Below are 16586 nucleotides of genomic sequence, written 5' to 3' on the forward strand. Positions count from 1 at the left end.
AGTACTATGTTCAAATGCAGTAGGATCTTGGGTGTTGTCCACCATCTTCATTCCTCCACTGTAGTAGGAGTAGATATTTAAAAATCTAATGTCTCTATGGACAAAAACAAAATGGACTAACGTGAAAGGGAGCGTATCGAAAGCTCCACGTTTGCGTGGAGGAATTTACCAGACAGTGATCTAGTGGCAATAATAAATTTAGCGCTCACACAGATATGGGCAGGAATTTGCAATACACTACTTATTTTGCGACGTAAAAATCAGCGAAGTCACTGATCCCCCCTGTAAAAATTGCTATATGGACTTACTTCGTTGTGGAGGCCATTTCTTCCACAGTTCTTGATCGCCCATGGAAATAGTACAGTCGTACATTCATAAATTCCAAAGGACTGAAAAGTTTCATTTTCAACATTTGTTACCACTACGAGGAGATTCCAGTTAAAAGGCGATCGAGCAGTGTCCCCAGCAATTGCTAATGACGATTTGATATTGACGCCAATGGCGTTACGCTCTTCGTCGGCTCAGTGTGTCCTGACCAGTCTTCAATGCCGATATTGTGGGTGCAGTGGAAGTCTCGTATCATAACACAGTTGTAGGCACAGCACACGATGTGTGTTTCTACGGTTTCTTAAATTTATACTCGTCAAGTGCCTATCAGGCGATCACTTTCGTAACTCTACATCAATAACAACCAACTGGCCTGAAACTACTACAGAGTATGTACCAGCTATCAGCATTCCTTATCTTCCAAAACAGACGAAAATTAGCGTTGGATTTGTGGTGGTCGAGAGTCCGCTCCCTATGGTGTTTTTTTTTCCGTAGACTCGTCTGAACTCCTAGGAGAGTAGCTCGTAAGAATTTCAGCTGGGCTCTGTGTCGTGAGCTGGACGGCCCGTGTGTGCCGGCAGGGGCGTGTGGGTGTGCGGGCACTCTGCGGGGGCGCACCTGTCGGCGTGGCTGCTGTCGCCGTGGCTGGACCGGCTGGGCGCCGCCGCCCGCCGCCTGCTGCGCGGCCTCGTCCTCGTCTCGGGCGTCTACCGCCTGGCGCCGCTCGTCCCCACCTACGTCAACCACGCGCTGCGCCTCACCAGGTACCGTCTGTCCACCCCACCTGCATTCCTTCCCCTGTGGCTTAGCCGCGGCGCATCCTCCACTGTGTCTGCTCTGACGGTTCGCAGGGAGACGGCCGATTCGGTGAGCCCCGCGCTAGCGGCCTTCCAGCTCTCTCCCGACTCCAAGGACTCTATCAAGAATATGAGAATTCTCGTAGCTATTGGGCAGCACGACTCTCCTGCGTTCCACGAGCAATCTCGAGAATACTCGAAGGTAAATATATAGCCAAGAAAACTTTTCAGGGCATTTGAACGTGCTGCCATGCTACACTGACGGGTAAAAGTCGCAACGCCAGGTAGGAGTTGTTCGACATTCATGACAGTTGGTAGGCGTATTTCTACATCTCAAAGATGACTTCTATTCAAATTTCGCGCCAGTCGCATAAGAGTGGCGCTACTAACGTCACTATGATGTTTGCTTTAAACACACGCTGTAAGGCCGTGACCACTAGTTACCATTGATGTTGGACGTGGTGAGTTGATGTTAGTCGAGAATGCCTTCAAGGCGACAAAGACTTCCTGGCAGATTAAAACTGTGTGCCGGGCCGAGACTCGAAGTCGGGACCTTTGCCTTCCGCGGGAAAGCGCTCTACCATCTGAGCTACCCAAGCACGACTCTCGCCCCGTCCTCACAGCTTTACTTCTACGAGTACCTCGTCTCCTACCATCCAAGTTCTGCAAGGTTCGCAGGAGAGCTTCTGTAAAGTTTGGAAGGTAGGAGACGAGGTACTGGCAGAAGTACAGCTGTGAGGACGCGGCGTGGGTCGTGCTTGGGTAGCTCAGATGGTAGAGCACTTGTCCGTGAAAGGCAAAAGTTCCGAGTTCGAGTCTCGACCCGGCACACAGTTTTAATCTGCCAGGAAGTTTCATATCAGCACACACTCCCCTGGAGACTGAAATCTCATTCTGAAAGACGCCTTTATCAATACCTCACTGAGTTTGAATGAGGTCGTGTAATAGGGCTACGAGAAGCTGGACGTTCCTTCTGCGATATTGCTGAGAGACTTGACAGGAGTGTAGCCACAGCACATGATTTCTGCCAGCGATGATCACGAGAATAGAAGGTCGCAAGAAGACGGACGGCCACGTGGCACTACCGAGAGAGAAAGCCATCATGTTCGGCGTATGGCTCTGGCGTATCGCATTGCATCTGCAGCAGCAATCTGAGCAGCAGTTGACGTCACTCTGACATAACAGACTGTTATAAATCAAGGACATTTCCTAGCCAGACGGCCTGTAGCGTGCATTCCACTGACCCCCAACCACCGCCATCTGCGACTTCAGTGGTGTCAAGCGAGAATTCAGTGGAGGACAGGGTGAAGGTCTGTTTCAGATGAAAGCTGGTTCTGCCTCAGCTGCGTGTTCGTTAGATGGACGTTGGTTGAAGGCTTGCAATCAACCTGTCTGCGTGCTAGACACATTGGACCTACACATGAAGTTATATTCTGGGTGCGGTTTCCTATGACATAAGGAGCATTCTCGAAGTTAACCCGTGCATCCTGACTGCAAATTTGTACGTCAGCCTGGGGATTTGACCTGTTGTGCTGCCATTCTCGTACAGCATTCCAGGGGGTGTTATCAGCAGAATAACGCTCACCCACATACCGTGTTGTAATCCAGTAAGCTCTACAGAGTGGCCTGCGCGATCAACAAATCTGGGTCCAATCAAGCACGTATGAGAGATCATCGGACGACAACTACAGCATCATCCACTAACAGCATTAACTGTCCATGTATTGACTGAACAAATGCATCAGGCATGGAACTACATCCCACAAACTGACATCCGGCACCTGTACAACGCAACGCATGCACGTTTACGCGCTTGCATTCAACATTCTGGCGGTTACACCCATTGTTGATGTACCAGCATTTCACTTTTCAATATCTTATATCGCGCTTACTCGTGATATTGAGATGTTAAATATGTTACCTATACAAAGTTATTAATTATTTTTGGTGTTGTGATTTTTTTCCGTCAGTGAATTATGAAGAGTAGTTCAGCTAAGTTGTTCACCTCAAATGTTTCTGGAACATTTTAAAGTATTTTAATTTTGTTTTCAGCAAATGAATGTGAAGAAGTCCTCGCTAAACGATGTATAGTCTCTTGCGTAGCTATATTAATTACAGAGATATTAGCATCAACTTCACTTTCTCAAATGTTATTATTGATCGTTCCTGAGAACCAACAACGAACTGCTACCGATGACATGACCACTGTTGGAGTGACGCCACAGCAGAAGAACGCTACAGTTTAACTCATACCTTGATGCTTTTGAGAAATACGAAGAATAGCAACCTAATGTGCAGAGCTACATTAATGAAGCAAATATTGCAAATTACATTTTTTCCTTGCATCTAGATTACATTTAAGTTGTTGTTTCCTTAACATTTCTGTAGACAGCTTTCAATTTGCTTAATTATTTTTTGCTTATAATCAAAACAAGTTTTTTTTTCTGGAAGGTCTGCTAGAGTATCATAGCAGTGACATTGAATGAAACAAAATAGTTTCAGTTCAGCTCTAATTATGATTACATATTCGCATTATCGTTTTGTCTTGCTCCTGAATCACTATGCCTGCCTTTGCAGTCATTACTATAGTATAGTTCGATTTTTAAAAAATCAATTTACATTTCCATGAATGAGTGGTGTAGTACGCAAAACCGTACAGCTCCAAAAAGCACATTAGAAAGCAAGTATTCAAGAACTACATGTGGAGTCTGTACATGTACAGATCAGATACTTGGACACCGAGAAAGGCAGAAAAGAAACAAAACTGCAGGCTCTTGAGATGGGGAGATGGAAGAGAATGTTGAAGGTATCATCAGTCTCAAACGCAGAAGTACTGAGACAAGCAGTAGAACCATGCAGCCTACTCAATCTTCGCTAGTAGGAACAATATGGTTCGCTACCTGCTACGCCGGCCATATTGATTCATTAACCTAATTCAGCGGATGACGCAGTGAAAAAGATAGGTAGGTCGGTCGTAATAGGAGTTCATGGACGAAATTAGAAAATATGAGCGCATAAGAAACTTGTTTCAGGAAGGGAAGAAGTATGAGCGAATCCAGTACTCTTCGGGTTGATGAGTGAAAGACGAAAAAGGCGGTAATGCAAACATAACTAAGATGTGCAAACGTGACGAAAATGATGAGGCTGAAATCAAATGCTTATCGTGCTCGTTTTGAAGTCCCTTTCCTTCTCGATGTTGATGGGTTCTCAGAGGGAACGAACCTCCATTTATTACAGAACACGGAGGTGTTCTATGTGGGTGAGGACAACCCATGTGGAGGAAGGTAAATGGATGCGGAAAGCAAGGCAGAGTGCATGGCATTCGGGGATTTGGAGGGATTTACAGAACTTTTATTTGGGGGGGGGGGGCATGCAACATTTGCATAGCAGAGGATTGGCCGGATGTGGTGGCTAGCACGGTTTTTAGCTTATATGGGCAAGACCGCAGCGTCTGGAACCAATCAGAGAGGGACGAAGTGACGCACGCGTGTAAGAGTTGCGCAGCTCACAGCAGTGAGTGCTTTCTTTCGATATAGTAAGCCTGCCCCCACTCCCTACTAAGTGTTACTCGTGCTCTCTATTAAAGTTATGGCTGTTTATTCTAATCTCAGCAGCCTCCTGTATAACGAAGTCCCGATATGATATCACAGGAGCCAAGACTCATTTTTTTTCAAATTGTATTTTATGTTCGTTTTCCAGGCAGTTCGCAGCTAAGCCCGACTTCCCAAGGTCCCTTTGTTCAATATGTCCCTTGTTCTCAGTATAACGCTCCGCAATTGTGCTAATTGTTTGACCTGCATAGAAGTTGCTGCATTTGCGAGATACGCTATGCACACTCGAAGAGATATGTCGTCTTTAACAAGGTGTAACATATCTCTTTTCTTGGTGGCGGGTCGGAACACTGTGTCTCTGTTCATGTCTCTATAGCGCATACCTTGCTGCCCTTTGCCCCACACTATGGCAGAAGTGCAGTGCAGTGCAGTGCAGACAACAGTCAAGAAGAAATGTAAATTAGCGCTTATATCCCGTCGAAGTCCTCGCAGACAGAGCAGTGGGTCAGCTATATATGGATGAGGATCAGCTGTGATCAGAAGCGATTTACGGAAAAAACTAAAGTGGGATGAAGGAATGGGAACATAAAAGACACATTCCTCAACCACTGTACCATCTTGGACGAGGAATTATTTCAGAATAACTTATTACTCGGTACAACAGTTTGCAATATGCTTCCGTCTTAACAAAAGAAGCTTTGACTGTGTTATACGCTGTAAAAACTTAGACGAACGCAAATAAAGTTGTTGGAGCATGGATGTGTAACTATGGTTCAGGAAAAACAGCCATCGATAACGCCGTAATCTGGAATGGCGCTTCCATCGCTATGAGTGCAAATGAGAGCAGATCATAGGAACGACAGATTTCTTATCTTACTTTTTAAACGTGACATCACCAGCACGTCAGTACGACTGTAGCTTGCACATTAGTTCCGTTGTCCGCTAAGCATGCACCTTCGCATGTCGATTAAGTCCACCATTTCAGTGTAAAGGCATTTATCACTAGAACATTGCTTTTAAATAGGAGCTCATTCCCACTTTTTTCAGACTTTGAAGCACAATATTTTGTTCGGTTCCTTAAACGTGAAGAAATTACTTTGATAAGAACAGTTTAAAATATCAGGAGACTCTGGCTGCATACAAAGGGAAATCCAGAGGAGCTGAGTAGGGCATTTCAGTTTTTGTCTTTCAAATGCACACGATTATACATCACACAGTAGAAGATTTTAGAAACTGTTTATGCCATCTAAATAAACTCAACATTGTGTAGTTTTACTTTGAACATCACTCAATATTTCAGATTCTTCGTGGCATCTGCAATCACGTGGAGTATCTCGAAGTCGCAGATATGGACCACTTCAGCGTAGTGGAAAACTTGCACAAAGAAGATTACATCCTGACGAAGAAAATTATTGCAATGATTAAGAGCAGCAACAACTGAGAAGACAGCTACGTGCATTTTTCTTCTCTGTTTTGTTCTTTAAAAGCACATCACGCTATGTTTCAGCCTAATCTTTCAATAAAAATATGTACTTCTGGGAAATAATCACTGTTTTTTCACATTGTTGTGACTTACACTGAATGATTATTTACGTATCGAATAATATCAGCTTCGGTTTTCGTTCCAACAGGGGCAAAGACATTTCAGAAGCAAGTGTAAACAAAAAACTAAGGAAAAAACACAATATATGCATTTCTCAACAGGATTTTTCCACACACTTCAACGATTATAAGAAAAGTACTGTTACCTTGAAACTTCATTCTTCGATTCATGCTTTACTGAAGCTAATAGATTAGTTATTAAGATGGTATAATGCTTTTGGTCTTACTGAAGTTAGATTTATGGCAGCAAATTCTTGCTTCGACCTGTTACCACCAAACGTCTTGAAAACATTTACAACTATTTGTATTATTCTAATTTGTTTGAAAATTCCTATAATGTATAAACTGAAATCAACAGCATAACACGTTATTTTCTAGATTATGTTTATCGCAAACCGAATTCAACTAAACGCACTTCAGGAACGGTGAGATGACAGCAGAACTCCAAGGCATGAATGCCGGATAGATCACGCACACGCTTGTTCAGCTGCTGATCGGCTTGTCGGAATATTAACAGCCCAGTTTTGCTGGCGGTGGTGGCAGTTATTGAAAAAGAAAAACAAATAATAAATGACGATATCCCGCTAAAGTTGACAGAAATTAACGAATAGTTAATAAAGTACAATTTCTTGCCTTCAGAACAAGGACGTCCCAATTCAAGCAAATAAGCGAATTTCGTCACATGATTATGCTTTGGAAATTACTTTATTAAAAGTCTTTCGGTCAAGATTTCACACCTTGAAATATTGTCAGGTATCTTCATCAACTTCTATAGGGACTCTGTGTCCCCACAAATTATAAAATCGACTATCGTTGGTTGCTAGAGAGGTAGGCTCGAGGTTCAGCTGTGGTAGTGTGAGGTGTTGTACACTTGTAAATTTTATGCGTATTGTGAATTGATGTGTGTATTTTACTATATGACATAATGATGTAAAAAAATGGATTCATAAGGTACAGAAGCATTTGCACCCACTAGCAGCTAGAATATAGTGGCACAAAAATAATCAATTTTAAAAAATAATTTTTTCTGTTTCAATCACTTTTTATTAATATTTATTAGTACAACGTACATAGGCAGCGTGCTGGTATCATCAAGCGTAGCATAGTTACATGTGTGACGAGGATTATTTGCGGGGTGTGCTGGTGAGGCTATGCAGCCTACCGAAATTTAACCCTATACAGAAATATTCGTTTACTTCGGTGTAAATCTTACGTGAGTTGTATGTTTAAATCATTTCAGTGACTTCTTTACTTACATTTTTGCCGAAAATATATTTGTCTGGAACACAGAGCGTAGTAATAAGCACAGTACCGTCACTTATCACTTTCACATACAACTCGTTTAAGGTATATACTAAATTAATGAATCTTTCTCTACAGGGTTAAATTTCGCAACCTAAACTTACTGGCACACACCGCAAATAATCATCATGACACCTCAGATTAATGTACATGTAAGTAATGCACCTGATGATGGCAGAAGCTGCCGAAATGTTCCGTGCTAATAAATATTAGTAAACGGTAACTACAATACGGATAAATCTAAGAAACAACAATCATTCACCTAATATATGCTTCATATATTAAACAGAAATACCATAACAAAATACAGCTACATACAGCAATATAACACAGTAAAACAAATAATATTGGACAAGAAACAAATGACATATGTGATAAACAATAATGGAGTACAGAATTCTGTAATCACACCCAAAAACAATGGCGCATTACCTATTAACTTACCAAAACAAAATTGTTCATAAAAAATACAATGTTTTCAAGCAACGACGACTTCAGTTAGGATTCTGACCGGCAACACAATACAGAAAAGAGATCAGACCACACGCTACAACCACCGATAAATTCAACAAATTCACGATTTGTCCAACAGTCATCTCTTCTCAGTAGTTATACGGAGATCTTACTTGCAGTAATTCTAAGAGGAAATGTTCCGATCTCATGTGAGTATGATGCCTCGAAAGCAACAGTTCACGCGTCAAATATACTAAGCACTTAACTACACGCGGCCATTAGCAAACAGTTTCTCTTAAGTCATCAGTTTCCGGTTCGTATGAATCTGTCCACCAACAAAAATAGAGACGATTTAATAATTTCTTTTAACTCTGAAGAATAGACCAAAGGTTACAAACTGAAAAAAGTTTGTACCAACAGAGGAGAGCAGAGGGGAAATTTGTTTGTAATGAATGCACAGCACTGTGCAATGTAACACAAGTAAAAATTGTACAAGAAAGCTTGTGAAGAACTTAATGTCATTTGTTTGGAGTGTTATCGGTAATACGACAAGTGCAGTGTTTTTGTTGCAACATTTTCACGGGAAGAACATATTTTCAAAGCAAAATAAATAATCTATAAATTCTATTAATATTCACATTTTGGCACAGAATCACAATGAAATCTGATTTTTAAAATTTCCTGCCTTATTAAATAACCACGTTATTTTATATGACAGGCTACCGAGGCCAAACTAATGAATGTTGTATAAGCAAAATCACATGGCAATGTCGAAATCACAGTAGCAATTGTAAAGAAATCTTGACCAAATTTTCGATGACGTCGTTGTTACCATTAAAAACGTATTTTTAAGCTTCAGATTGGAAACAAAGTAAAGTCTTACTGATGATGTCCAGGACTACAGAACACACGACTGGATAAAGGAATCAAAAATAACTGTGCTTTTTGCAGAAATAGGTGGATCCCGGCAGATCATGGCTATATCTGACAAGTACTCACCGTCAGTCATACACATTCCTCACTATTTCATTCATATGTTCATCCTAACTTTTTCTGGGTAAAGGGTTTAGAGCTCAAAATTCCAGCTCACCCAGTTATGGAAAGAACAAAAAAGATAAAAAAAGAGACGTGCAGCAGAACACAATTCTTAGGTTTACTACACGGGTACGATGTTAATTGGATAGACTTAGGGAGGAAACATTTTTAACTGAGCTAGTACTCTCTTAGCAAAAATATAAAAGAAAAAATTTCCCCCAGTTCCTGATATGGAAAGGTAATAGGGTTGCCATGCCGGATTCCCGGGAGAGTTCCGGTTTCAGATTTAAAAAACCGGTGTCCAGAAAAACACTTTCAGGACAGCAGTTTATCCCGGATTTCGGTTTTCTGAGAAATATTCTCATACTATTTATTTTTTCTCTAAATTTTTGCGGGGATCCATATTTCAGCTACAGCTTTTAAAGTAAATAACCAAAGTTTTTATTTTCGCTCCTGACTGAATTCCTTAAGGAGAGTTATTGAGTGGTAACGTTGCTGGGTTTCCGTTATTGACTCATACCTCAGTTCAGTTTAAGCTCTGCACTAACATGGTTCTCTGTTTCTCTATCTGAGTTGTGTGGCATTTAATTTGTTATTTAAGTGTTTGATTATTTCAAGTGATCTCAAAATGCCAAAAAGGAAGTGCTCATTCTAAGAAAAATATTCAGAGGAATGGTTCTTCATTAAACGAGGAAGACGTGACTATCAAGCGAATCTGCAATTCGTGTTTTGTTTCTGTTGCACATGAGGGAAGAGCAGAGATTGAGGATCATGTAGCTAGCGTAAAGTAAAATAAAACGGTTACTCTGCAAACACTTGAAAAAATGCAGAATTATTTTGTTTCAAGTTCATTCAAACAGGGTAAATTAGTTGCAGCAGCAGAATTAGCAATATGCTGTCATACCGCTAAACATTAGACGCCCTTGAAATCACTGGACTGTGCTAGTAGGCTAATCTCCAAAGTTACTGGGGCCTACTTGTTCACAGCCCCCCCATAAACCATTGACCTTGCCGTTGGTGGGGAGGCTTGCGTGCCTCAGCGATACAGATAGCCGTACCGTAGGTACAACCACAACGGAGGGGTATCTGTTGAGAGGCCAGACAAACGTGTGGTTCCCGAAGAGGGGCAGCAGCCTTTTCAGTAGTTGCAAGGGCAACAGTCTGGATGATTGACTGATCTGGCCTTGTAACAATAACCAAAACGGTCTTGCTGTGCTGGTACTGCGAACGGCTGAAAGCAAGGGGAAACTACGGCCGTAATTTTTCTCGAGGGCATGCAGCTTTACTGTATGATTAAATGATGATGGCGTCCTCTTGAGTAAAATATTCCGGAGGTAAAATAGTCCCCCATTCGGATCTCCGGGCGGGGACTACTCAAGAGGACGTCGTTATCAGGAGAAAGAAAACTGGCGTTCTACGGATCGGAGCGTGGAATGTCAGATCCCTTAATCGGGCAGGCAGGTTAGAAAATTTAAAAAGGGAAATGGATAGGTTAAAGTTAGATATAGTGGGAATTAGTGAAGTTCGGTGGCAGGAGGAACAAGACTTTTGGTCAGGTGAATATAGAGTTATAAATACAAAATCAAATAGGGGTAATGCAGGGTTTAATAATGAATAAAAAAATAGGAGTGCTGGTAAGCTACTACAAACAGCATAGTGAACGCATTATTGTGGCCAAGATAGATACGAAGCCAACACCTACTACAGTAGTACAAGTTTATATGCCAACTAGCTCTGCAGATGACGAAGAAATTGAAGAAATGTATGATGAAATAAAAGAAATTATTCAGATAGTGAAGGGAGACGAAAATTTAATAGTCATGGGTGACTGGAATTCGAGTGTAGGAAAAGGGAGAGAAGGAAACGTAGTAGGTGAATATGGATTGGGGCGAAGAAATGAAAGAGGAAGCCGCCTGGTAGAATTTTGCACAGAGCACAACTTAATCATAGCTAACACTTGGTTTAAGAATCATGATAGAAGGTTGTATACATGGAAGAACCCTGGAGATACTAAAAGGTATTAGATAGATTATATAATGGTAAGACAGAGATTTAGGAACCAAGTTTTAAATTGTAAGACATTTCTAGGGGCAGATGTGGACTCTGACCACAATCTATTGGTTATGACCTATAGATTAAAACTGAAGAAACTGCAAAAAGGTGGGAATTTAAGGAGATGGGACCTGGATAAACTGAAAGAACCAGAGGTTGTACAGAGTTTCAGGAAGAGCATAAGGGAACAATTGACAGGAATGGGGGAAGAAATACAGTAGAAGAAGAATGGGTAGCTTTGAGGGATGAAGTAGTGAAGGCAGCAGGGGATCAAGTAGGTAAAAAGACGAGGGCTAGTGGAAATCCTTGAGTAACAGAAGAAATATTGAATTTAATTGATGAAAGGAGAAAATATAAAAATGCAGTAAATGAAGCTGGCAAAAAGGAATACAAACCTCTCAAAAATGAGATCGACGGGAAGTGCAAAATGGCTAAGCAGGGATGGTTAGAGGACAAATGCAAGGATGTAGAGGCTTATCTCACTAGGGGTAAGATAGATACTGCCTACAGGAAAATTAAAGAGACCTTTGGAGATAAGGGAACCACTTACATGAATACCAAGAGCTCAGATGGAAACCCAGTTCTAAGCAAAGAAGGGAAGGCAGAAAGGTGGAAGGGGTATATAGAGGGTCTATACAAGGGCGATGTACTTGAGGACAATATTATGGAAATGGAAGAGGATGTAGATGAAGATGAAATGGGAGATACGATACTGCGTGATGAGTTTGACAGAGCACTGAAAGACCTGAGTCGAAACAAGGCCCCCGGAGTAGACAACATTCCATTGGAACTACTGACGGCCTTGGGAGAGCCAGTCCTGACAAAACTCTACCATCTGGTGAGCAAGATGTATGAAACAGGCAAAATACCCTCAGACTTCAAGAAGAATATAATAATTCCAATCCCAAAGAAAGCAGGTGTTGACAGATGTGAAAATTACCGAACAATCAGTTTAATAATCCACAGCTGCAAAATACTAACACGAATTCTTTACAGACGAATGGAAAAACTAGTAGAAGCCGACCTCGGGGAAGATCAGTTTGGATTCCGTAGAAATACTGGAACACGTGAGGCAATACTGACCTTACGACTTATCTTAGAAGAAAGATTAAGGAAAGGCAAACCTACGTTTCTAGCATTTGTAGACTTAGAGAAAGCTTTTGACAATGTTGACTGGAATACTCTCTTTCAAATTCTGAAGGTGGCAGGGGTCAAATACAAGGAGCGAAAGGCTATTTACAATTTGTACAGAAACCAGATGGCAGTTGTAAGAGTCGAGGGGCATGAAAGGGAAGCAGTGGTTGGAAAAGGAGTGAGACAGGGTTGTAGCCTCTCCCCGATGTTATTCAATCTGTATATTGAGCAAGCAGTAAAGGAAACAAAAGAAAAATTCGGAGTAGGTATTAAAATCCATGGAGAAGAAATAAAAACTTTGAGGTTCGCCGATGACATTGTAATTCTGTCAGAGACAGCAAAGGACTTGGAAGAGCAGTTGAACGGAATGGATGGTGTCTTTAAGGGAGGATATAAGATGAACATCAACAAAAGCAAAACGAGGATAATGGAATGTAGTCGAATTAAGTCGGGTGATGTTGAGGGTATTAGATTAGGAAATGAGACACTTAAAGTAGTAAAGGAGTTTTGCTATTTGGGGAGCAAAATAACTGATGATGGTCGAAGTAGAGAGGATATAAAATGTAGACTGGCAATGGCAAGGAAAGCGTTTCTGAAGAAGAGAAATTTGTTAACATCGAGTATAGATTTAAGTGTCAGGAAGTCATTTCTGAAAGTATTTGTATGGTGTGTAGCCATGTATGGAAGCGAAACATGGACGGTAAATAGTTTGGACAAGAAGAGAATAGAAGCTTTCGAAATGTGGTGCTACAGAAGAATGTTGAAGATTAGATGGGTAGATCACGTAACTAATGAGGAAGTATTGAACAGGATTGGGGAGAAGAGAAGTTTGTGGCACAACTTGACCAGAAGAAGGGATCGGTTGGCAGGGCATGTTCTGAGGCATCAAAGGATCACCAATTTAGTATTGGAGGGCAGCGTGGAGGGTAAAAATCTTAGGGGGAGACCAAGAGATGAATACACTAAGCAGATTCAGAAGGATGTAGGTTGCAGTAGGTACTGGGAGATGAAGAAGCTTGCACAGGATAGAGTAGCATGGAGAGCTGCATCAAACCAGTCTCAGGACTGAAGACCACAGCAACAACAACAACACTTGTTCACAAAAAACATTTAAATCTGTGGACCGTGAATTTGAGTACTTCCGAATGCAGTTGGCCGGAAAAACATAAATGTGCAAATGTACCTTCGCATTAAATCTTTTCTTCAGCTACATCATCTACAGTCTTGTGGAAGTAATGTGATGACTCCGCAACTTTCTTCTCCTCCTCTTCCTTCTTGTATTAAAACGGCCACAGCCGCAACAACGGCTACTTCTTTCTCCCCCCCTCCCTCTCCCCCCGCGAATATAGAATATAGCGTGACTGACTAAAGGGCAGCTGTTCAGCTGGTTTTTTTTTTTTTTTTTTTTTTTTTTTTTTTTTTTTTTTTTTTTTTTTATGGAGCCTGGCCAGTGGACCTGCCTGTGTGAGCCACTTCTCGCCGCTGGAGCATTTCGCAGTCTCCCGACTAAAAGAGTAAACTTCCTCGCATCCTTCCTTTTTCTTTAGGCTTAAGAAAACTGTCACGGTTTTTCTCGGGTTCTGCTTCCCAAATTACGTCATTTTTAGTTAGTTTAAGAGAAATGTACTGGTTTGTCAGGCAGAAATTACGACAACCTTAAGAATAGTTACATAGCGTGTCCCATTTACTCGTGGCCGCTAAGTGTAGGTTCCTCGCCAATTACGAACTCGCCCAGGATTGCACCACTGCCGCGAGCAGCCCACCACTAATCAAAACAGATTACCACGCACCTGGTCGGTAGCTCCGCAACGGCATCAGATGGACCAACTTGCGATTTATTCATGTGCTCTGCTTCGTCTGACACGGAGAGGACGTGAAAGAACGTCAAAGTGAACTACGCACCTTTGACGGCGAGAACTCTGCAGCGACCATTTACTCTTATTTGTTATGTTATTGGTGGAGAGCATCAGCGAGCACTTTACTTTTAACGGTAAAGTTCATTTCAAATTCTTCAGTGGCTAAACCCCCTTAGTGGTTATCAATAGCCCATAAATATTTCTTGGTCGGTGGCTGCTTCAGGTAACACTATGAGTCAACGTATCCATCAGACTCCCATTAAGTTCCTTTTTTTTCAGAGATAACTCCTGATACTTTATCGGGCACATGCTAACAAGTTGCTCCTGGAGGGGGCTGGTACCTGTTGAAAAGCGGCCACCAGTACATTCCTATCGCTGGACGACGACAAAATGTTACGTGTTGAAAATAGTAGGAAACTAATAAGCATTAATTTCGGAGTACAGTCTGTGTATACAATAAAAAATAATCACGTAATGCAGGAGAAGTAATGAGAGATGAAAAAAGTAAAAAGTAAACAGTAGTTTATAGGAAACCTCCCTTAAATGTTGACTCATAACATATTCAGATGCAGCTATTGGCCAATGCAGGGATGGTAATCAAGACGAGTCTCGTGAGTGAAGATGTCATGTGGTGATCTCAGGTGATCAACGCTCTTCAAGAAACTACAGGCAACTACACGTTGGTCCGCAGCTCGTGGTCGTGCGGTAGCGTTCTCGCTTCACGCGCCCGGGTTCCCAGGTTCGATTTCAGGCGGGATCAGGGATTTTCTCTGCCTCGTGATGACTGGGTGTTGTGTGTTGTCCTTAGGTTAGTTAGGTTTAAGTAGTTCTAAGTTCTAGGGTACTGATGACCATAGATGTTAGTCCCATAGTGCTCAGAGCCATTTGAACCTTTTTTTTTTTTCAGAGACGAGCTTCAGAAAACTGTTTCAGTTTTCTAGAAGATTTACTCTATCAACAGGTGCGTGATTATCTGTTACAGTTTGAGGACGACACACATTCGATGAGACCTAGAAGAGGATGAAGAACATGAAACACCCATCATATTTGATGATAAATGTTACTGTGCTAAGCGATAAGTTAGAGGGCACTTTTTAAACAACATTTTTTAAGAACACATGGCTACCATAATGCACCGTAACCGTGCTTTTCCGTTTTTTGGCGCTTCAGGCACTACGATTTACGTTGCCTTGAGCTTCAAACATAAGAAAAGCTGTTTGCTGTCTTCTACCAGATAAAGGCCTTAAGCAGACTTCTCCATGTAGTACAACCTTCGAGGAACAAGCGTCCATCATGCTTCTGCATGTTTTCCGGTGTTCGGTACGTGCCTTGCATTAGGTTCCCATCACACACTTTTCTTCATCTACATCGCCACACATCAATAGAAGTTCTGCATCACCTCGGTTCCGAGAGTTCTGGAACATGTACAGAAAATTGGAATAGAGATCAACATATACATCATTTCCGCCCTTTTTATTGCTCATGAAAACCACACATTACATGTTGTACCACCATACAGCGAGACCTTCAGAGGTGGTGGTCCAGTTTGCTATACACCCGGTACCTCTAATACCCAGTTGCACGTCCTCTTGCATTGATGCATGCCTGTATTCGTCGTGGCGTACTATCCACAAGTTCATCAAGGCACTGTTGGTCCAGATTGTCGCACTCCTCAGCGGCGATTCGGCGTAGATCCCTCAGAGTGATTGGTGGGTCACGTCGTCCATAAACAGCCCTTTTCAAACTATCCCAGGCATGTTCGATAGGGTTCATGTCTGAAGAACATGATGGCCACTCTAGTCGAGCTATGTCGTTATCCTGAAGGAAGTCATTCACAAGATGTGCTCGATGGGGGCGCGAATTGTCGTCCATGAAGACGAATGCCTCACCCATATGCTGCCGATATGGCATCCACGTATCATGCAGCCGTTACGGCGCCTTCCATGACCACCAGCGGCGTACGTCGGCCCCACATAACGCCACCCCAAAACAGCAGGGAACCTCCACCTTGCTGCATTCGCTGGACAGTGTGTCTAAGGTGTTCAGCCTGACCGGGTTGCCTCCAAATCCATCTCCTACGATTGTCTGGTTGAAGGCATACGCAATACTACTCATCAGTAAAGAGAACATCATCCCAATCCTGAGCAGCCCATTCGGCATGTTGTTGTGACCACCTGTACGGTGCTGCATGGTGTCGTGGTTGCAAAGATGGACCTCACCATGGACGTAGGGAGTAAAGTTGTGCATCATGCAGCCTATTGCGCACAGTTTGTGTCGTGACATGACGTCCTGTGGCTGCTCGAAAAACATTATTCAACAGGGTGTCGTTGCTTTCAGAGCTCCTCCGAGCCGCGCCAGTAGTAGCCCTTGGAAGGCCTGAGTGAGGCGTGTCATCGACAGTTCCTGTCTCTTTTTATCTCCTCCATGTGTGAACAATATCGCTTTGGTTCACTCCGAGACACCTGGACACTTCCCTT

The 16586-nt window shown here is 42.3% G+C and overlaps 2 protein-coding genes across 3 annotated transcripts in view; one reads left to right on the top strand and one right to left on the bottom strand.

Moving 5' to 3' along the window:
* LOC124712104 (kynurenine formamidase) overlaps nucleotides 1-6218 on the top strand; it is a 42136-nt gene extending 35918 nt beyond the window's left edge. For both annotated transcript variants that reach the window (XM_047242405.1, XM_047242412.1), the window contains 3 exons: nucleotides 909-1091; nucleotides 1179-1326; nucleotides 5976-6218. In XM_047242405.1, the coding sequence (XP_047098361.1) occupies nucleotides 909-1091; nucleotides 1179-1326; nucleotides 5976-6116 (472 nt within the window). In that variant the 3' untranslated portion in view covers nucleotides 6117-6218. The remainder of the gene's footprint in view (nucleotides 1-908; nucleotides 1092-1178; nucleotides 1327-5975) is intronic.
* LOC124712121 (waprin-Thr1) overlaps nucleotides 1-16586 on the bottom strand; it is a 176125-nt gene that overhangs the window by 129501 nt on the left and 30038 nt on the right. The window lies entirely within an intron of this gene.

The sequence above is a fragment of the Schistocerca piceifrons genome, chromosome 1 (assembly GCF_021461385.2).
Source record: "Schistocerca piceifrons isolate TAMUIC-IGC-003096 chromosome 1, iqSchPice1.1, whole genome shotgun sequence".
Classification (NCBI taxonomy): Eukaryota; Metazoa; Arthropoda; class Insecta; order Orthoptera; family Acrididae; genus Schistocerca; species Schistocerca piceifrons.